At 50.8% G+C, this 22,514-nt stretch overlaps 1 protein-coding gene across 1 annotated transcript in view; it reads right to left on the bottom strand.

Annotated features, from left to right (window-relative positions):
- LOC140384899 (cytochrome c oxidase subunit 6A, mitochondrial-like) overlaps window positions 1-13,537 on the bottom strand; it is a 112,351-nt gene extending 98,814 nt beyond the window's left edge. The window contains exon 1 of the mRNA XM_072466819.1: window positions 13,403-13,537. Within this exon, the coding sequence (XP_072322920.1) occupies window positions 13,403-13,490 (88 nt within the window). The 5' untranslated portion in view covers window positions 13,491-13,537. The remainder of the gene's footprint in view (window positions 1-13,402) is intronic.
- Window positions 13,538-22,514: the final 8,977 nt, after the last annotated feature.

The raw sequence follows: 22,514 nt of genomic DNA, 5'->3' as shown, positions 1-22,514 counted from the left end.
TTTGGACCCACTGGGAGGTATTGGGGAGATTATGAGGATCTTAGAAGAATTCGGCTGGTTTTCGGGGTATAAATTGAACATGGGGAAGAGCGAGATTTTTCCGATCCAGGCGAGGGGGCGGGAGAAGAGATTGGGTAGATGCCGTTTATGGTAGTGGGGGAGCTTTCGGTACTTGGGCATTCATGTGGCGCGGGAATGGGAGCAGCTGCATAAGTTAAATTCGGCTCGGTTGGTAGAGCAGATGAAGGGGGACTTTCGGAGGTGGGATGCGCTCCCGTTATCATTGGCGGGGAGTGTTCAAATGGTGAGGATGACAGTTCTCCTGAGGTTCTTGTTTGTGTTTCAGAGCCTCCCCATTTTTATTCCCAAGGCGTTTTTTAGGAGGGTGAACGCAGTGATCTCAGGATTTGTGTGGGCGGGTAAAACACCGTGGGTGAAGAAGGTGCTGCTGGAGCAAGGTTGAGAGAGGAAGGAGGGGGCGGAAGCTGGCCCTTACGAACTTTATAAATTTTTACTGGGTGGCAAACATAGTGATGGTCAGGGCGTGGGTAGTGGGGATGGGGTCGGTATGGGAGCGGATGGAGGCGGCCTCCTGTAGGGACTCTGTTAACGGCACCTCTGCCATTCTCGTCGGCCAGGTACTCTACAAACCCGGTAGCAGTGGTTGTCCCAAGTGTGTGGGTACAGTGGCGGCAGCACATGGGGCTGGAGGGGGCATCTATCTGTGGTTATCACCGGTTTGTTCCAGGGGGGTTCCGTGAGTGGAAGCGGGCAGGGATCGAGCGGTTTGGGGATTTGTTTATTGACAGCACCTTTCAGTGTTTGGATGAGTTGGAGGAGGAGTTTGAGCTGCCCGGTGGGAATGGGTTCCATGACCTGCAGGTGAGGGACTTTGTGCAGAGGCAGGTACTGACTTTCCCGCACCTGCCACCCCAGGGGCTACAGGATAAGTGTTGAAAATGGGAGTGGAGGAGGGGAAGGTATCGGAGATTTAGAAGGAGCTGATTGAATGGGAGGGAGCCCCGATAGGGGAGGTGAAGCAAAAGTGGGAGGAAAAGCTGGGTGGGGAGCTGAAGGCTGGGTTGTGGGAGGAAGCCTTGAGGCAAGTCAATGCACCGTCGAGTGCCAGGCTTAGCCGAAGGTGGTCCATAGGGCGCACATGACTGGCCCGGATGAGTAGATTCTTTGATGGGGTGGAGGATAAGTATGGGCAGTGTGCGGGTGGGCCTGCGAATCATGTCCATATCTCTTGGGCATGTCCGAAGCTTAGGGGACTCTAACAGGGGTTTGCTGACATGTTGGAGGTATTGAAGGTAAGGGTGGTGTCTTGGCCTTTGCCTCCCTGGAAGCCCAGAAACGGATTTTATTCACATGGATGGACACGGAGCCCCAGAAGTCGGGGGTGTAGATCAGTGACATGGCTGGGTTTCTCCGGCTCGAGATTAAGCTTGCCCTGAGGGGATCGATGTTAGGGTTTGCCTGGTTCAAATCCTCATTTGTTCATGGTGGTTGGAGTGGGGCCCTGCCTTCAGTGGCACAGTTGCTATTGAGCAGACAGATGATGGCTGCCAACGAAGATGGTGTTCTGGCTGAAAATCTTGGCTTTGTGGTACATGTCATCAAGGCACAATTCCAACGGCTGCGGGTGTTTTTATGGAAGCGATCGAGGCGCACGAGGAGGTTCTCGCAATAGAGAGCACTGTCCCTTGAATTTGATGGAGCACAGTTTATCCTGTCTTCGAGGCTTGGGGTCAGTTTGGCCTTCCAATCACTGGTCCTCTTTTGTCCTGCACCGGTCCGGAAGCCTGGCAGGGGCCGAACTGGTTGAGTCATCAATCCCGGACGGAACCGAGGTTTGTTGACCGCCTGGGTTCTGGCGAGATGTTGGAAGTAATGTGTCTCATGCTTCGAATGTTGGGATCCTTGATAGATCCTGAAGAGTGTTTGCTGATCCTGTCTCATCCTTGATCTTTGCTTTCTTCGTGCTTCAGTTAAGATGCCTTTATCCTGAAGATTGCCTGCATCTCACTCGTTATCCTGGACACTTCTGCCTGTTGATCATGTTGTTGTCTGCGTGATGTAAATTTTTACTTCCTACACGGAAATGTATAATGTGGGTGTGATGGTCAGTACCGTTGGTTATCCTGGTTTACAAGTTCTGGGCCTGCATGGGGTTGAATTGTGTTGTGAGGTACAATGTAATTCTTCCTTAGTAATGGGGTTTTCATGATTTTTTTTCTTTTGAAGAAGTGATGGATTTAACTCTGTGCTGTTGACCGTATCTTGTATTGGCACAGGCAGGCCTTGTGTCTGTGAAGGGAACATATTAGAGATATTGTTCCTAACTCATCCTGTCTTGTTCCTCTGCTTGCAATGACTCCTGTTCTGTACTAGTCTTTGCATTGATCCCGATTGCTTTTTCTTTTTTCCTTCTTTGTTGTAATATTTGTTTAAACTTGAAAATTTCAATAAAAATACATTGAAAAAAGTCTATGCAGTGGAAATGAACTCATTCTTCTGACTCAGAGCCAAGATCAGGTGAAGGATAGGGATCAGTTATCACCACTTGTGTTATAATGTAAGGAAGATGTTACTTAAAGTATATCTCAATAATTCCAAGTCAGATAATTTAGAACATAGAACATACAGTGCAGAAGGAGGCCATTCGGCCCATCGAGTCTGCACCGACCCACTTAAGCCCCCACTTCCACACTATCCCCGTAACCCAATAAGCCCTCTGTCATGATATGCAGACATGCATATAATGAGATACAAACAGGCAGCAAATGAATACAGAGAACAGGACATAACCAATTAGCAGGCAGAACACTTGTTCACGGTCCAGGGCGTAGAATTTAGTAACTTCCGCCTCTATGTCCTTCCTAATCTCTGCGCCGCACTCCTGTTGGGCCTGGAAGTGCAACCGCCAGAGCCTCACCCTCAAATTCGGCAGGCCATTACCCCCCTTACAGTTTGCGGCCTCGCGACCCTCACCGTTGATCCCCCCTTCCTTTTTGCAAATCTAACTGCGGATTGCAAACCCGTTGCCACTAGGAGCAGACGGTACAGCACCCAGGACAAGACCTTCATCAGGTCCGAGGTCCAGCGGCTGCTTAAGGAGGGTATTATCGAGGCCAGCAACAGCCCCTGGAGAGCCCAAGTGGTAGTGGTTAAAACTGGGGAGAAACACAGAATGGTCGTGGACTACAGCCAGGCCATCAATCGGTACACGCGGCTCGACGCGTACCCCCTCCCACGCATATCTGATATGGTCAATCAGATTGCGCAGTACCAGGTCTTCTCAACAATTGACCTGAAATCCGCCGACCACCAGCTCCCCATCCGGAAGTCGGACCGGCCATACACTGCCTTCGAGGCGGACGGTCGCCTCTACCACTTACTTTGGGTCCCTTTCGGTGTCACAAATGGGGTCTCGGTCTTCCAAAGAGAGATGGACCGAATGGTCGACCAGTACGGTTTGCGGGCCACCTTTCCGTACTTAGATAATGTCACCATCTGCGGCCATGACCAGCAGGACCACGATGCCAACCTCGATAAATTCCTCCGCATTGCCACTCTTCTCAACCTGACCGACAACAAAGAGAAGTGTGTGTTCAGCACGACCCGGTTAGCCATTCTCGGCTATGTAGTCCAAAATGGTCTTCTCGGGCCCGACCCCGAGCGCATGCGCCCCCTCATGGAACTTCCCCTCCCCCACTGCCCCAAGGCCCTCAAATGCTGCCTGGGGTTCTTTTCCTACTACGCTCAGTGGGTCCCAAACTATGCGGACAAGGCCCGCCCACTCATTCAGTCCATCCAATTCCCCCTTGCGGCCGAGGCACAACATGCTTTCGCCCGCATCAGAGCAGACATCGCCAAGGCCGGGATGCGCGCAGTGGACGAGTCACTGCCTTTCCAAGTAGAACGCGACGCTTCAGACGTCGCCCTTGCCGCCACCCTAAACCGGGCAGGCAGACCCGTGGCATTCTTTTCCCGCACCCTTCATGCCTCTGAAATTCGACACTCATCCGTCGAGAAGGAGGCTCAAGCTATTGTTGAAGCTGTGCGGCATTGGAGGCATTACCTGGCCGGTAAGAGATTCACTCTCCTTTCGGACCAACGGTCTGTGGCCTTCATGTTCAATAACACTCAGCGGGGCAAGAACAAAAATGATAAAATCGAGCTCACCACCTATAATTACGAGATCTTGTATCGCCCCAGTAAACACAACGAGCCCCCAGACGCCCTCTCCCGAGGTACATGTGCCAGCGCACAAGTGGACCAACTCCGGGCCCTACACGACAGCCTTTGTCACCCGGGGGTCACCCGATTGTGCCATCTGGTCAAAGCTCGCAATCTGCCCTACTACGTCGAGGAAGTAAGCACAGTCACCAGGGACTGCCAGGTCTGTGTGGAGTGCAAGCCACACTTCTACCGGCCAGACCGTGCGTGCCTGGTGAAGGCTTCCCACCCCTTTGAACGCCTCAGCGTGGATTTCAAAGGGCCCTCCCCTCCACCGACTGTAACACGTATATTCTCAGTGTGGTTGATGAGTACTCCATATTCCCCTTCACCATCCCATGCCCCGATATGACGTGTGCCACCGTCATCAAGGCCCTCAGCACCTTCTTCGCTCTGTTCGGTTTCCCCATCTACATCCACAGTGACAGAGGATCCTCATTCATGAGCGATGAGCTGCGTAAGTTCCTGCTCAGCAGGGGTATAACCTCCAGCAGGACGACCAGCTACAACCCCCAGGGAAACGGGCAAGTAGAACGGGAGAATGGGACGGTTTGGTGGGCCGTCCAGCTGGCCCTACGGTCCAGGAACCTCCCAGCCTCTCGCTGGCAGAGGTCCTCCCTGACGCTCTGCACTCCATCCGGTCACTATTGTGCACCGCCACTAATAACACACCCTATGAATGTGTTTTTACGTTCCCCAGGAAGTCCACATCCGGTGTGTCGCTCCCGACTTGGCTCGCTGCACCAGGACCGGTCCTTCTCCGGAGGCACGTCCGACTCCACAAGGCGGACCCCTTGGTGGACAAGGTTCACCTGCTCCACGCCAACCCTCAATATGCCTACGTTGAGTTCCCTGACGGCCGCCAAGATACTGTGTCACTCAGGAACCTGGCACCCTCGGGTTCCACCCCAACACACACCCCCACCAATGCGCACCCCCCACCTCCCACAGCACCGCCATAATTGACACCATCAGACCACCACCCTCCCTCCCCTATTCCACACAAGAGGACGAAGAGGACTTCTGCACGCTCCCGGAGTTCCCCGATGACTGGCCAGCATCAGCACCGCCAGCACCGACTTCGCTGCCACCGTTACACCGATCCCAACGAAGCACCAAAGCACCGGACCGGCTGAACCTTTGACGGACTCCGACAGTCAACATGGACTTTTCTTTCCCTACCACTGTACATAATTCCACTAATTGTATATAGTTTCACGTCACGCCCGCCGGACTCATTTTTAACAGGGGGTGAATGTGGTGATCCACTGTAATAGGAGATTTAAGGTAGGACCTGCACTACAGGTTCGCCGGTAGCTCCTGCCGGCTGGCTCCGCCCAGGGAGAACTGTATAAATATGCATGACATCCAGTGCCCTGCCATTTCACCAGCTGCAGCAGGAGGCCTCGCATCTGACTGTAATAAAGCCACAGTTGTACACAACTTTAGTCTTTGTGCAATTGATCTGAGAGAGCAGCTTTTAAAAATCAAGAAAATGACCCTGCCAGTCACGATTGAAACATGTACAGTGCATGAGCACTTCAAAAATTGGTATTCCCAATATAAATCGGCTGAAAAGGAGAAACTTGCCTCCCACGAGGCAGAGTGTGTGCAGGCCATTCCCCGGATGCAGCGCCTCAGCCTTGATGAAAGCGGCCATTTTGCGCGCTCTTCCCGGAGCCCCACGCATGCACGATGCGACTGGGACGATGAAGCTGCCGATCAGCACTCTGCGCAGGTGCGAACGTCTGCCGACCGCACTGCGCATGTGCGACGACGCATGGAACGTAATGACGTCATGATGTGCCCAAACTGTGGCACCGTCACTTAAAGAGACACTGCCTGCAAGAGGCAGGCGATGTTTAAATTGCGGGACGCCTGGACACTATGCAGCCGTGTGCAGGTCTGCACCACCAGTCAAGGGCCAGCGCTCCCAATTGCAACGCAGATGCGTTAGGAGTGTACAGCAAGGTTTACAGGATTCTGATCCTGGCAGTACAACGGACCTGGAGTCCCCCTACCATGTGGGCATCATTACCACACGTGAACATGCCTCACCAACATCATCACGACGCCTGTCCATCGTCAATGTGGATTCTGGAGACGAATAGCGAGCGGTGCTGCAAGTAAGTCTTTGCTCAATCCAGTTCAAGCTGGACACAGGTGTGTGTCAACCACATCAAGAAGCCACCCAAGCTCCTTCCTGCAGCCTGCCAGCTCCTGGACTATAACAGCAATGCCATCACAGCACTGGGATCCTGCCACCTGCTCGTCTTCAACAAGAACAATCACGCAAGGGTACGGTTTGAGATCGTCAAGCCAGACAGGGCCTCCCTGCTCGGCACACAGGCATGCAAGCAGCTACAACTTGTGCAGCGGGTCTACACAATGACCTCGCCCAACAGGGATCTTCAAGCCGGCATTGACGACAACCTAGCTCAGTATCCGGATGTGTTCGACGGGATGGGCACTCTGCCATATCGGTACAAGATCCTGTTACGGCCTGATGCCATGCCTGTGGTCCACGCACCAAGCCGGGTCCCGGCTCCACTGAGGGAGCGCCTGAAGGCACAGCTCAAGGCTCTTCAGGACCAGGGCATCATTTCTAAAGTTACGGAACCGACGGAATGGGTCAGTTCGATGGTATGTGTGAAAAATCCTTCGGGTAAGCTGCGCATCTGTATTGATCCCAAGGATCTCAACCAGAATATAATGTGGAAACACTACCACATCCGAAGCGGGAGGAACTCACAAGTGAGATGGCACACACCCATTTTTTCACAAAGCTAGATGCGTCACAGGGATTCTGGCAAATCCAGCTGGATGAGTCCAGCAGAAGGCTCTGCACCTTAAACACATAATTTGGCAGGTACTGCAACAATCGTATGCCGTTTGGCATTGTCTCAGCCTCGGAGATCTTCCATAGAATCATGGAGCAGATGATGGAGGGCATTGAAGGGGTTTGTGTGTACGTGGATGACGTTATCATATGGTCCACGACCCCCGAAGAGCACATCTCTCATCTCCAGCAGGTATTCCGCCGTGCCCAAGCCAATGGCCTCAAGCTGAACAGGGCCAAGTGTTGCTTTGGCATGTCGGCACTTAAGTTCTTAGGTGACCAGATATCTCAACAGGGTGTGCGCCCGGACGCAGACAAGGTCAAGGCCATCAAAGCCATGAAGACCCCTAAAGACTAGAGGGCGGTACGGCGTTTTTTAGACATGGTAAACGTCTTGGGCAAGTTTATCCCAAATCTGGCCTCACACACCTGGTAAAAAAGTCTACTGCCTTTGAGTGGCAGGCGACTCATCAAGCAGAGTGGTTGGAGCTTAAAGCCAAGCTCACCACTGCACCTGTATTAGCATTTTTTGACCCTGACAGGGAAACAAAAATCTCGACAGATGCGAGCCTGGACGGCATCGGCGTGGTGTTGCTCCAGCGCGATGACACCTCATCCTGGGCACAGGTTGCCTACGCATCATGGGCAATGACACCCACTGAGCAGCGGTATGCCCAAATTGAAAAGGAATGCCTGGGCCTGCTTCCTGGAATTCTCAAGTTCCACGATTATGTCTACGGCCTGCCGACGTTCACTGTCAAGACGGACCACAGGCCTCTGGTCCACATTATTCACAAGGACCTGAATGACATAAAGAGGGAGGCGGCCAGGGGACATAAAGAGGGAGGTGGCCAGGGAAATCGGGGGAGTAAAGAATAAGGAGGGTAACATGGTCTTGGATCCGGGGGGGTGAACGGAGTCTTTAAGGAGTTCTATAGTAAACTATACGAGTCGGAGCCCCTGACGGGAGCGGAAGGGATGAGGCAACTTTGGGACCAGTTGAGGTTTCCAAAGGTGGAAGAGGACCTAGTGGAGGGGCTGGGAGCCCCGACTGAATTGGAGGAGATTGTCAAGGGTATAGAGGGCATGCAATCGGGTAAAGCCCCGGGGCCGTACGGTTACCAGGTAGAATTCTATAAGCCATTTTCGGAAATATCGAGCCCACTCCTGATGATGACCTTCAATGACGCTAGAGAGAAAGGAGCCCTTCCCCCAACAATGTCACAGGCCTTGATCTCACTCATTCTTAAACGAGGGAAGGACCCGGAACATTGCGGGTCATACAGGCCGATTTTGCTTTTAAACGTGGATGCCAAATTGCTAGCTAAGATTCTGGCCACAAGAATTGAAGATTGCGTCCCAGAGGTATAGAGGAAGACTAGACTGGGTTTGTTAAAGGCAGACAACTCAATACCAATGTCCGGAGACTTTTGAATATTATGATGCCCTCAGAGGGAGGGGAGGCGGAGGTGGTAACAGCGATGGATGCAGAGAAAGCCTTTGACCGGGTGGAGTGGAAGTACCTGTGGGAAACACTGGGGAGGGTCAGGTTTCGTGAGGGCTTTATTGGCTGGGTGAAATTTCTGTACCAGGCGCCTGTAGCAAGTGTATGTACAAACCGGCTAAGGTCGGGGTACTTCGAGCTTCACCGGGGAACGAGGCAGGGGTGTCCCCTCTCCCCGTTACTCTTTGCCCTAGCTATAGAACCGCTAGCTTTGGCACTGAGAGCCTCGAGGAACTGGCGGGGACTGGTTCGGGGGGGGGGGGGTGGAACATTGGGTCTCGCTATACGCGGATGATTTGCTCCTGTACATTTCGGACCCTGTGGAGGGGATGGGGGAGGTTCTGCGGATGCAGAGGGATTTTGGTAGTTTTTCAGGGTACAAACTGAACATGGGAAAGAGCGAGTTGTTTGCGATCCAGGCCAAGGGGCAGGAGGAGAGACTGAAAGAGCTGTCGCTCAAGATGGTAGAGAAAAGTTTTCGTTATCTGGGTATCCAGGTGGCCAGGAAATGGGATGCCCTGCACAGGCTCAACCTGACCCGGTTGGTGGAGCAAATGGAAAGGGACTTTAAAAGGTGGGACATGCTCCCGCTGTCACTGGCAGGGAGGGTGCAGACCGTGAAAATGACTGTCCTCCCCAGATTTTTGTTGGTCTTTCAGTGCCTCCCCACCTTCATCCCGAATGCCTTTTTTAAGCGGGTGAGTAGGATCATTTCGGGCTTTGTGTAGGAGAATAAGACCCCGCGAGTAAGGAGATCGCTGTTGGAGCGCAGTCCGGGGGGAGGTGGGGGGGGAGGGGGAGGGGGCAGCATGAGGCGGCGTCATGTAAAGGTACTAGTCTGGGAGCTTTGATAACGGCTCCTTTGCCATTCTCTCCGACCCGTTACTCCACAAGTCCGGTGGTGGTGGCGACACTGCAGATCTGGGGACAGTGGAGGAGGTACAAGAAGGTGGAGGGAGTGTCGGTCTGGACCCCGATATGTAACAACCACAGGTTTGTCCTGGGTAGGATGGATGGTGGGTTCCAGAGCTGGCAGAGGGCAGGAAGGATGTGAGATCTGTTCACAGACGGAAGCTTTCCCAGTTTGAAGGCGCTAGAGGACAAATTTAATCTGCTGCCAAAAAACGCCTTTAAATATCTGCAAGTACGAGCCTTCCTGAAAAAACAGGTAGTGGCCTTTCCGACGCTGCCGCCACTGAGGATACAGGACAGGGTGGTCTCCGGCACCTGGGTGGGGGAGTGGAAGTGTCGGATATCTACCAGGAACTACAGGAGGCGGAGGAAAGCCCGGTGGAGGAGCTCAAGGGCAAGTGGGATGAGGAGCTAGGTGAGGAGTTGGAAGCGGGTCTGTGGGCAGAGGTCCTGGGCAGGGTTAATTCCTCCTCATCATGTGCCAGGCTCAGTCTAATTCAATTTAAGGTGGTCCACCGGGCACACATGACGGCAGCGAGAATGAGCAAGTTTTTTGGGGTAGAAGACAGTTGTATGAGGTGCAAGGGCAGCCCTGCAAACCATGTCCACATAGAGAGTTCTGGCAAGGGTTCGCGAGGGCAATGTCCAAGGTGCTTAACACACGGGTGGTGCCGAGTCCAGAGATAGCGATCTTTGGAGTGTCAGAAGACCCAGGAGTTCAGGGGGCGAAAGAGGCCGACGTCTTGGCCTTTGCCTCCTAGTAGCCCGGAGACAGATTTTATTAATGTGGAGGGCCTCGAACCTCGAAGCCCCCCGAGTGTAGAGACTTGGGTTAACAACATTGCTGGGCTTCTCAGCCTTGAGAAAATAAAGTTTGCCTTAAGAGGGTCCACGCTAGGGTTCTCTCGGAGGTGGCAGCCGTTCGTCGACTTTCTCCGGGAAAATTAAAATGTCAGCAGCAGCAATCCGTTGGGGGGGGTGCTTCATTGGGATGGTGTGGGAAGACTGAGTCGCGTGGGGTAATGTCTATTTAATTGTTATTGTATATTCTCTTTTTGCACTGTGTTGATGTTCACTCTAGTTTGTTTTGTTATTATTGTTACTACTGTTTTATTGTGAACAATTTTTCAAAACCTTAACAAAAATACTTTTTAAAAAAAGGGACCTGAACGACATGACGCCCCGGCTGCAGCGCATCCTCCTCAGACTCCGGAGGTATGACTTTGGACTCGTGTACATGCCTGGCAAGGAGCTTATTATTGCGGATGCCTTGTCCTGCTCCATAACCTTGCCTGCTGACCCACCGGCATTCGTCCAACAGATCGAATCACAGGTGCAGCTGTGGGCCAGCAACCTCCTGGCGTCGGATGAAAAGATGATTCGCATTCCCGAGGAGACAGCCAAACACCCTCTTCTGCAGAGTGTCGTGCGCCACCTCGGCAATGGCTGGCAAAAAGGGCAGTGCCCTCAATTTTTCAATGTGAAGGACGACCTGACGTTAGTTGATGGCATCCTCCTCAAGCTGGACCGCATTGTCATTCTACTCAGTCTCCAGAACTTGGTGCTCCGGCAAATCCATGAGGGACATCTGGGTGTCGAGAAGTGCAGGCGCAGGGCCAGACAGGCTGTCTACTGGCCTGGGATTAGTCTCGAATATGGTCCTCAACATCCAGCCAACACAGGGCAAGGAGACGCTTCAGCAGCACAAAATCGTGACCTCCCCGTGGTCCAAGGTGGCATCGACCTCTTTCATGCCAATCGTCATGATTATGTGTTAATCATTGATTATTTTTCTAACTTCCCAGAAGTTGTGAAGCTCTCGGACCTCACATCCAAGACTGTCATCAAGGCCTGTAAGGAGACGTTCTCCAGGCATGTCATGAGTGACAACGGTCCTTTATCAGCAGCCAAGAGTGGTCAGGATTTGCCCAGGTATATCAGTTTCATCACGTCACTTCCAGCCCGCATTACCCGCAGTCCAACGAGAAGGTTGAGAAAGGGGTGCACATAGTGAAGCAGCTCATCTGCAAGGCTGCGGATTCTGCTTCTGACATCAACCTTGCGCTGCTTGCGTACAGGGCAACCCCTCTGTCTACCGGCATGTCACCAGCTCAACTCCTGATGAACGGGGACCTGCGGACGACTCTTCCAGGCCTAACATACACGTGCCTGACCTGAATCACCTCCCGGTTCTGCAGAAGGTGCAGAAACTCAGGGACCGGCAAAAGCAGAGCTATGATGCTCAGGCTACTGATTTGCCTGTGCTATCCCCGGAGGATGCTGTTCGGATCAAGCTACCTGATGGAGGTTGGTCAGCTCCAGCTGTTGTTGTTCGACAGGCTGGTCCCCGATCGTATGTTGTGCGTATGGCTGATGGCTCTGTTGTGCGGCGCAACAGACGGGCACTGTGCACAGTTGCCTGCCCGCAACCACATTCTTCATTGTTTCCATCCGTTATTGTGCCACCTCCTGATACCTCGAACCATGAGGCCACCAGTCAGGCTTCAATCCAGCCTATCAAGGCGCCGTCGTCCCCATTACCACCTCTCCAGCGGTTGACCAGAATCAGACGCAAGCCCCAGAGACTGGACTTATGAACACTTGTTTTGTTTGCTATGTTCTGTTTTCGTACCTTAGACACCTGTTTTTACATGTCTATATGTTCCCATCTGCTACTGTATGTAAATAAGTTAGTTTTTTAGCCTACACAGGTAAATACTTTCAGATAGGCCATAGAAAAACATTTCAAAAGGGGAGATGTCATGATTTGCAGACATGCACATAATGAGATACAAATAGACAACTAATGAATACAGAGAACAGGACATAACCAATCAGCAGGCAGAACACTTGGGGATGGTTTCCCACTATAAAAGGCACGAGGCACTCACACTCCACCTCTTTCCACGGGTGGCATCTACAGTGTGAGTCAGGGTGGACAGATCATATAACTCCTACAGCATGTGGCTAAGAGCTAGTCTGGTTCAGTCAGACAGATTCATCACACTAAGTTAGCAGAGAGTCAAACGCACAGAGGATTGAGCTAACTGTGTGACAGGTTCAATAAATCATATTGAACTAACTTCAAGGTGTGGAGTGTCTCTCAGGTAAAACTGCATCCAGTTGCAGCCCGTGTTATCTTACTGTGCTTAACACGACACCCTCCTAACCTTTTTGGAAACGAAGGGCAATTTAGCATGGCCAATCTACCTAACCTGCACATCTTTTGGACTGTGGGAGGAAACCGGAGCACCCGGAGGCAACCCATGCAGACACAGGGAGAACGTGCAGACTCCTCACAGTGACCCAGTGGGGAATCGAACGGGGACCCTGCTGCTGTGAAGCCACGGTGCTAGCCACTTGTGCTGCCCTAATTTCTTCCCCTCACATGCATTTGTGTTCACTTTGTGTGTCTGTGTACCATACATGTACATATATATTATTCCAAGGATGTCTGATCTTTCTTCTTGGCAGTCGTCAAAACCTTGCAAAGTTTACAATGCTGTTTCAATAATCTCTTGCACATTTTAATCATGGGATGAGATGAGGGCGGGTTCATGGAAACCGTTTTTATATTAGGGTCATTCAGCTTCAGCTTCAAAGCATGTGAATAAGATTGGTCATTTTCCTGACCTCAGATGTCAGCCCCGACAGCTTCCCCATCCACTATGTCCGTGCCTCGCACCCAGCCGCCGTTTCGTTTAAACTTTGGAGCGCTGTCTGCGGCACGAACCCCTCCCGCTAACGGTTATTTTTTTAAATGGGGCTGGAGCGCGTGCCTTTGTCTCCCCGTTCTGCGATGGTCAATGTCAGCTCCCTTCCTTGTACCTTCGCATCGGTTCATTTCAGTTTTGTGTGGTGATTATTCGTCCTTGGTGTTGTGGGTTTGTTTTTTTCCATCTCACCTGCTTTCTGCCCCTGTGCCTGGCTGGCTGCCGCCAAGATTCTGCTAACCTTCATCCCGCCCGTTCCCAATCTTTGCGCCATCTTCATCGAGAGTGAGGACTGGGCAGACAGGGTCAACGGGCGTCGTCGGTGACGTCACAAGGGCAGCATTCCCATGGGCAGTTCTAGAGAGATGAGCAATTGGCTAATGGGGAACCAGTCAGAACACAATGGAGAGAAATGGGCTGTGAGGCTGTAATATGGTAATAGTGTTGTTCATGGAATAAGTTCTAACTTTACTTACAAGTCTGTTTTGAGGCACTTTATCAAATGCTTTCGAAAATCCATCTATACCACATACATAACAACATTACCCTCCATCAACCCTCTCTTTTCCCTCATCCAAAAACTCAAGCAAGTAAGTTAAACATAACTTTCCTTGACAAATGGCACAGTGGTTCCTCCCACAGTCCAATGATGTTCAGGTTAGGTGGATTGGCTATGCTAAATTGACCCTTGGTGTCCAAAGGTTAGCTGGGGTTACAGGGATTGGGTGGAGGCTTGGAAGTAAGTAGGGTGCTCTTTCAAGGGCCAGTGTAGACTCGATGGGCTGAATGGCCTCCTTCTGCACGGTAAATTCTATGATTCTTGAAAAAGGGGGAAAAGGGAAGAGTTAATAAAAGACCTGAGGGATGGAGGAAACCAGGGCGTGGAAACAAATGGATTGATAAGGATATCAAGGAAGATATAATGCAGGGACAAGGGAGAAAATTGGGTGGAGCCAATAAATTGAAATTTATTGAATTGAAAAGAAAAATGGCGTTGCATCTATAAAGTGGTTTTCGCCACCACTGGACGTCTCAAAGCATTTTACATCCGAAAGTACTTTAGAAGTGCCATCACAGTTGTAATGTAAGAAACAGGGGAGCCAATTTTGCATACAACAAACTCCCACAAACAGCAATGTGATGATGACCAGATATCTTTTTTTGTAATGTTGCTTGTGGGATAAATATTTGCCAGGGCACTGGGGATAGCTCCACTGCTATTCTTCAAAAAGTGCATTGTGATCTTTCATGGGTGGCACAGTGGTTCGCACTGTGTTCGATTCCAGGCGTGGGTAACTGCCTGTGTGGAGTTTGCATGTACCCCCATGTGTGGGAAAGTTTCCTCCGGGTGCTCCAGTTTTCTCCCACAGTGAAAAGATGGGCAGGTTAGGTGGATTAGCCATGTTAAATCTCCCTGCAGTGTCCAAAGATGTGTGGGTCAGGCAGGATTGCGGTGGAGGAGTGGATCTGAGTAAAGTGTGCTTCCAGAGGGTCGGTGCAGACTCGATGGGCTGAATGGCCTCCTTCTGCACTGTAGGGATTCTATGAAATCTACCCAAGCAGGTATATTAGACCTTGGTTTAATGTCTCATCCAAAATACACCACATTCACCTCCAAAGGTTACAGTACTTCCTCAAAATGTCAATTTTTGTGCCTAAGATGTCGAAGTCAGACTTGAACATAGAATCTTATAACTCACAGGTAACTGAGCTGATAGTACATGTGTATAATGATGTATAGCTGGAAGAAGGAAAAGGAAATTAAAGATGGAGGAAAGTTATTGGAGTAAGAAAGAGATAGAATAAAAGGAACACATTGTGATGTGAAGAAAGAAGATTTTTTTTAAATTTCAGTCATGCTCCTTGTGTCCCAAACAATCAACTATTTTTTCAGCTCCTGAACAACTGATCATTGTGTTGCACAAGGTGTCCTTTTACTCACCTTCTCATGAATTCATGAATAGAAGATCTGTATGATATATAGCTGGCTTAACCATTGCCTGTGGAATTTGTGGTGCACTGATAGTACCCCTATCGCTGTGCCAGGATCTCTAGGATCAAGTCCCACCTCAGTGCTTGATGGCAATGGAAGATGTGTTCATAAGGTGGCCAAACAGGCTGATTATCAACCTGTAAATCTTTTCAATATGCCTGATGGCAGTTTGTAAAAGAGGGAGAGTTTCCTGGACAGCCACACTGCAGAAGGCAACAATAAATCACTGCAGTAGGCAACAATAAACCACTGCAGTACTTTGCCAAGCATAATCATGGACCAATCCAATGGTAGTCCATGGACACCAATGTTATCTTAGGCCAGGTGCGTAAAGGAGGAAGAATCATTTCCCAGTTTCCAGAATAGCTCGTCAAGAGTTCACTTAGTAACTTAACAGAGTTAAAGATCACCTTAATGTTTTAAGGTCCATGTGACAATAAAATCCTCCTTGTGATGTCCTGGATATTATGCTATCGAGATGATTTTGCGTCAGAATAACGTATTTATTTCACTAGCTGAACATGATAGAGGATTGTGAACATACAAAGAAGGAGCAGGAGTAGGCCATTCAGCCCCTTGAGCCTGCCCTACCATTTAATAATATCATAGTTTAAAAAAAAAAAATTTAGAGCACCCAATTATTTATTTCCAATTAAGGGGCAATTTAGTGTGGCCAATCCACCCACCCTGCACGTCTTTGGGTTGTGGGGGTGAGACCCACGCAGTCACGGGGAGAATGTGCAAACTCCACACGGGCAGTAACCCAGGGCCGGGTTGAACCTAGGACCTCGGCGCCATAGACCGCAGCCACCGTGACGCTCCTAATAATATCATAGCTTATATGATAATAACCTCAAATCTGCATCCTCTTGCCCCGATAACCTTCACCCCCTTGCTTATAAAGAATCTATCCGTCTCTGCCTTGAAAGTATTCAAAGACTCTGCTTCCACAACCTTTTCATGGCCGCCACCAGAAGTCCCAGTGGGTCCGTGTTCGCATATTTGAGGAGTTTGAAGGCAAACGTTGTGTTTCTGCAAAAGACTAATTTGAAGATGGCGGATATGACGAAGCTGAGGAAATGGCTGAGGAGCTGAACAGGTTTTTTGGGTCAGTCTTCACAGTGGAAGACACAAATAACATGCCAGAGGCTGATGGAAATAAAGATATGATAGGTGAGGACCTTGAGATGATTGTAATCACTAAGGAGGCAGTATTGGGCAAGCTAATGGGGCTCAAGGTAGACAAGTCTCCTGGCCCTGATGGGATGCATCCCAGAGTGTTAAAAGAGATGGCTAGGGAAATTGTAAACGCACTAGTGATAATTTATCAAAATTCACTAGACTCTGGGGTGGTCCCAGAGGATTGGAAAGTAGCAAACGTGACACCACTGTTTAAAAAAGGAGGTCGGCAGAAAGCGGGTAATTATAGGCCGGTAAGCTTTCGGTTGTAGGGAAAATGCTGGAATCTATCATTAAGGAGGAAATAGCGGGGCACCTGGAGGGAAATTGTCCCATTGGGCAAACGCAGCATGGGTTCATAAAGGGTAGGTCGTGTCTGACTAATTTGGTAGAATTCTTTGAGGACGTTACCAGTGCAGTAGATAACGGGGAGCCAATGGATGTGGTATATCTGGATTTCCAGAAAGCTTTTGACAAGGTGCCACACAAAAGGTTGCTGCATAAACTAAAGATGCATGGCATTGAGGGTAAAGTGGTAGCATGGGTAGAGGATTGGTTAACTAACAGAAAGCAGAGAGTGGGGATAAATGGGTGTTTCTCTGGTTGGCAACCTGTAACTAGAGGGGGCCCTCAAGGATCAGTGTTGGGCCCGCAGTTGTTCACAATTTACATAGATGATTTGGAGTTGGGGACCAAGTGCAATGTGTCAAAGTTTGCAGACGACACTAAGATGAGTGGTAAAGCAAAAAGTGCAGAGGATACCGGAAGCCCAGTGAAGCAGTTGAGGCTCCTTCTTTAAACATTTTTAAGAAAAAGATAGATACCTTTCGAAAGAATAAAGGGATTCGGGGATATGGTGTACGGGCCGGAGAGTGGAGCTGAGTCCACAAAGATCAGCCATGATCTCACTGAATGGCGGAGCAGGCTCGAGGGGCTAGATGGCCTACTCCTGGTCCTAGTTCTTATGTTATGTTCTTATGAAAGGATGGGTGGGACAGGTGTTTCATTTGGGATGAATATGAGGACGAGGCGAGTGGCAGTGCTAGTTAATAAGAGGGTAAGAGGGTGTCCTTTGCAGTGGGGAGCATAGTGGCGGACCCTGGGGGTAGATTTGTGATGGTGAGCGGGAAGACTGTGGTGTTGGTGAACATTTATTTAATTTAAAATTTATTCTCCATTTTCACATTATCTTCAAGATTTACACCCAACCAACAAACAGTAAACAAATCCCCTTATTAACAACAACGATCCCATCCTCCAACCCCCCCCCCCAAAACAACGGCCCGCATTACAATATAAGCATCAAATAAAACAAAACCCCCCAAGGAGAAGAAGAAAAGAAATCAGAAAAAGGAATCAGGAATCGCCTATGATCACCATTGACATATATAGTCCACCCTCCCGCCCCCCCCTAATATTCAATGCCATCCAAACCCCAAAAGAGTACCGTGAATGACACCCATGAATTGTAGACCGCCCCCCCACCCCCCCACACACACACAAATTCGTCCCCTCCACTTCCTCTTGTAAACTCCTCCTCCCAGCCTCGGTTCTGTCATAATATCCACTCATGTATATAATGAGATGCAGACAGGCAGTGATTGACACACAGGATGACCAGTACGTTCACAACACAGTGCAGCCAATCACCAGACAGGACACTACCACTATAAAGCCAGAGGGCACTAGGTTTCCCATTCTCTCAGGACCCAGCCACTGAGCCAGTCAGAGTCCACGAGCTAGCAAGTGCAAATACCATGCGGTAGCTAGTAAGCCTGGTCAGGCTACTACAAGGTCTCCAGTCAGTTCAGTATAGTGTCAACCCACAGTTGAATATGTATATCAGTTCTATCGTTGAATAAAACAATGTTGGATCTTCTCCAGTGTTAGACGCCTGTTTCTAGCTTCCCTGCATCGAGTGCAGTCCACATCGAACCTAGCTGCCTAAATCATCAGGTTCCTTCCCCCAAACTTTCACCCCGGCTAGACTCACCAAAACCTGTTCTCCCAGGCTCCGATGCCGCAGCCCCTCCCCCCACCTCACTCCCATTCACTGGCCAGAGTGGAGGCCCCCGCCTGGGTCTCCTTCCCCCTTGCCCGGTCCCAGGAAAACCAAGAAATCCCTTTTAGTACACAACCCCAGCATTTCCACCAAAGCGCCAAAGAACCATTATTGCAAATGAAAGTCCCATCTCTTCCCTTATCCAAATATACAGCCGTCGACTCATTTAGTACATACACCAACACGCAGTGAAAAAAATAAAGTTACATGAGGCTACATCGGTACAAGACTCGCTCTCGGTCCCAATTCTCAATTCTGCCAGTCCTTCTGCCTTCGCAAACCCCTCTGCCTCTTCTGCTGTCCCAAAATAAACGTCCTTGGATTTGGAGGCCACCCTCAACTTAGCTGGATACACTATGACTGCACCTTGCTGTTGTACAGTGCCTTATTCACCCGGCTGACGGCAGCACGCCTCCTGGTCAGCTCCACCGTAAAGTCTTGGTATATACGTATACAAGCTCCAGCCCACTGCACCTCCCGCTTCTGCTTTGCCCAGCACAGGACCTTCTCCTTCACGCTGTACCTACGGAAACAAACAGTTAGTACTCTTGGCGGCTCACTCGCCTTTGGTATAGGCCTCCACGACCTATGAGCCCGATCCAGTTCGTATCGAGAGGGATTGTCCCCCTCCCCCAATAGCTCCACCAACATTGTGGCAAAATACTCCATCGACCTCGGGCTTCCACCCCTTCGGGCAGACCCACGATCCTCAGATTCTGCTGGCTGGATATGTTTTCCAGGTCTTCCATTTTGGCTCGCAGACCCTTGTTGGTCTCTATCACCCACCGCAGCTCCTTCCCCATCGAGGTGAGTTGATCTCTGTGCTGCGATAATGCCTCTTCCACGTCCTTCAGTGTCTCACCTTGCTCCCGCACCTCTGCCGCTGTGCTTGATACCGCTGCCCTCACTGGGGCAATCGCCTCCTCCACCAGCACTTTCAATACCGCCCTCATCTCCTTCATCGCTTCCATGTGCTTTGTGAACTGTTTTTCAAGTTCCACGGCAATCACCTTGGTAATTTCTTCTGCCATGAGCAATGCGGCCTCCCCTGGTGCCCCAGCCTCGGTTTTCCCTGCAGTCCCCGCGCTGACTTGTCCACTCCCCGGCAGACTTTTTTCATGGCCGTTTTTTCCCCAACTTGGACATTTTTCCTCACTGTACCTTTTTACAGCTTTTGCAGCTTCCATTGTCCCTGGGACCAGGAGTTAAGACCCCGGAAATTCTGTTCCCGAACGGGAGCCCTCCAGTGTGCGGCTGCCTCCCACCCGCCGTCACCGGAAGTCGATCCGCTGGTGAACATTTATGCCCCAAATTGGGACGATGCGGACTTTATGAGGCCAGTCCTGGCAAAGATCCCGTGCCTGAACACGTACCAGCTCATCATTGAGGGGGCTGGGGGGGGGGGGGGGGGGGGGGGGGGCGCGCGCGCGCGCGGTTGGGGGGGGGGGGGGCGGATTCTAAGGCGGTGCTGGATCCTAGGCTGGACCGGTTGTGCCCCAGGTCTATGAGGGTGTCGGCAATGGCGAAGGAGTCCTTGGGATTTATGGATCAAATGGGGGCAGCGGACCCATGGCAGTTTGAGGACGAGTGTGAAGGAATTTTCGTACTTTTTGCATGTTCACAGGGGGTACTCCCGGATTGATATGTTTTGTCCTGGACAAGGCTCTGTTGGGGTGGTTGGAATCGAGTATTCGGTGATCGTGGTGTCAGACCATGCGCTGCACTGGGTGGACTTGCAGGAGGAGGGGGCAAGCTTCCAGACGCAGCAGTCAAGGTTAGATTTAGGGTTATTGGCCAATAAGATCTGTGAGAAGATCAACTCTGTTGAGCATAATAAGAAGGGGAAGGTCTCTGCAGTTACGTTGTGGGAGGCATTGAAGGCAGTGTTTAGGGGATTTTTCTTTTTGATTATGGTTCACAGGGCAGTGAGTCTGGTGGAGGCCATTCTGGTGGTGGATTGGCGATACTCGATGGCGTCAAAGGAGGAGCTGCTGAAGGAGAGACAGAAGCTCCAAATGGAGTTTGGGCTCGTGTCAATGAGAGAGGTGGTGGGACAACTGTGCATGGCCAGACGGGCAGTGTAAGAGTATGGGGGAAGGCGAGCAGGAAGCTCGCGGGCGGATTAGGGATTTGGGGGTGGGGGGAGCAAACTGGTAATGGAGCCAGAGGAGCTAAAAATGGTGTTTGAGGATTTTTATCAGAGATTGTACAGTTCGGAGTCCTCGGCAGGGGATGAGAGCATCAGACAGTTTCTAGGTGGGCTGGAATTCCTGAGAATGGAGGAGGTGAGGGTGCAGGGGCTGGGGATTCCAATTGGACTGAGGGAGGTAATGGATTGTGTGGGACGATGCAGTCGGGGAAGGCCCCGGACCTGGTCGTGTTCCCAGCATAGTTTTTAAAAGGTTTGGGTTGGAGTTGGTGCCCATGTTATTGGAGATGTACAAAGAGATTCTGAGGAGGGGCAAGCTTCCTCCCATACTGTATCAGGCATCTATCTCACTTATTTTATAGAAAGACAAAAACCAGTGAGAATCCTACCTCCCTTTAGGAGGTCGGATGTGTTATCTTTGTCGTTGGATGGAAGGGTCCAAACGATAAAGAGGACGATGTTGCCGTAGTTTTTGTTCATGTTTCAGAATCCCCCGATTTTCGTGCCCAAGTCTTTTTTTAGTAGGGTGAATAGGATGATACTGGGGTTTGTGAGGGTGGGTAAGGTTCCCCGGACCAGGAGGGTGTTTTTGGAAAGGGATAGGCCGGGGTGGGGGGAGGAGGAGGCTGCTGCTGCGCTCCCGAATCTGCCGAATTATTATAGGGTGATGAACATAGCAATGGTTCGGAAGTGGGCAGTGGAGGAGAGGTCAGTGTGGAGATAGGTGGAGGAGGCTATGTATAAAGGGACCAGTCTGAGGGTGCTATTGTTGGTGCCTCTTCAGTTCCAGCCAGCCAGGTACTCCACGAGCCTGATGGTGATATCAGCATTAAGGGTGTGGAATCAATGTCAGGAGCACTGTAGGATGGCAGGCATGACCCTGTGGGCACTAATTTGTGGCAACCACAGGTTTGTTCCGTCAGGGTTGGTTGCGAGGTTTTGGGGGTGGGGGCAGTTGGGGATAGAATATTTTCAGGACCTGTTTTTGGGGGGTAAGTTGGCGGAATTGGAGGAGCATGAGGAGGTGTATTTGCTGTGGAATCATAGACTTTACAGTGCAGAAGGAGGCCATTCGGCCCATCGAATCTACACCAGCCCTTGTAAGAGCACCCTACCTAAGCCCACACCTCCACCCCATCCCCGTAACCCAGTAACCCCACCTAACCTTTGGACACTAAGGGGCAATTTAGCGTGGCCTGCACATCTTTGGACTGTGATAGGAAACCGGAGCATCCAGAGGAAACGCACACAGACACTGGGAGAAAGTGCAAATTCCACTCAGACAGTCACCCAAGGCTGGAATTGAACTCATGTCCATGGCGCTGGGCAGCAGCAGTGCTAACTAATCACTGTGACACCATGGTGCTCCATTTTTTAAAGCAAAGGGAAACAGACGACGTCTACCTTCCACATCACTGATCTTGCCAGTTACCTAACTCCAACCTTGCACTCGGAACTTTGATACGTTATTTTGCTCTTGGCTGTACTGAAGACCTGCATTTATAGAGAAGCGGAATGGGATCAAGTACCTGCAGATGAGGGACTTCTTGAAGAAGGAGGTGGGCTCGTTCCCGCAGCTGCCTCCTCCAGCACTACAGGACACGCTGCTGTCTGAGGATGAGATAGGCAAGGGCAAGGTGTCAGATCTATATGGGGAGCTGATAAAGAGGGAGGATGCCCTGGTGGAGGAGGTCCAGCACAAGTGGTAGGAGGAGTTTGGAGAGGTGATGCAAGCTGGGGTGTGGAGTGAGACTCTGTGGAGGATAAATCATTCTCGTCTCATACTGTTTAAGGTGGTGCATAGGGCTCATATGATGGGGTCAAAGATGAGCTGTTTTTTTCCAGGGGTGGAAGATCAGTGTCGGGAGTCCAATGAACCATATCCATATGTTTTTGGTTGGAGGGGTTTCTGGAAAGAGTT

This window comes from Scyliorhinus torazame, chromosome 10, assembly GCF_047496885.1.
Source record: "Scyliorhinus torazame isolate Kashiwa2021f chromosome 10, sScyTor2.1, whole genome shotgun sequence".
NCBI classification, from domain to species: domain Eukaryota; kingdom Metazoa; phylum Chordata; class Chondrichthyes; order Carcharhiniformes; family Scyliorhinidae; genus Scyliorhinus; species Scyliorhinus torazame.
This window is presented reverse-complemented; position numbering and strand designations above follow the sequence as displayed.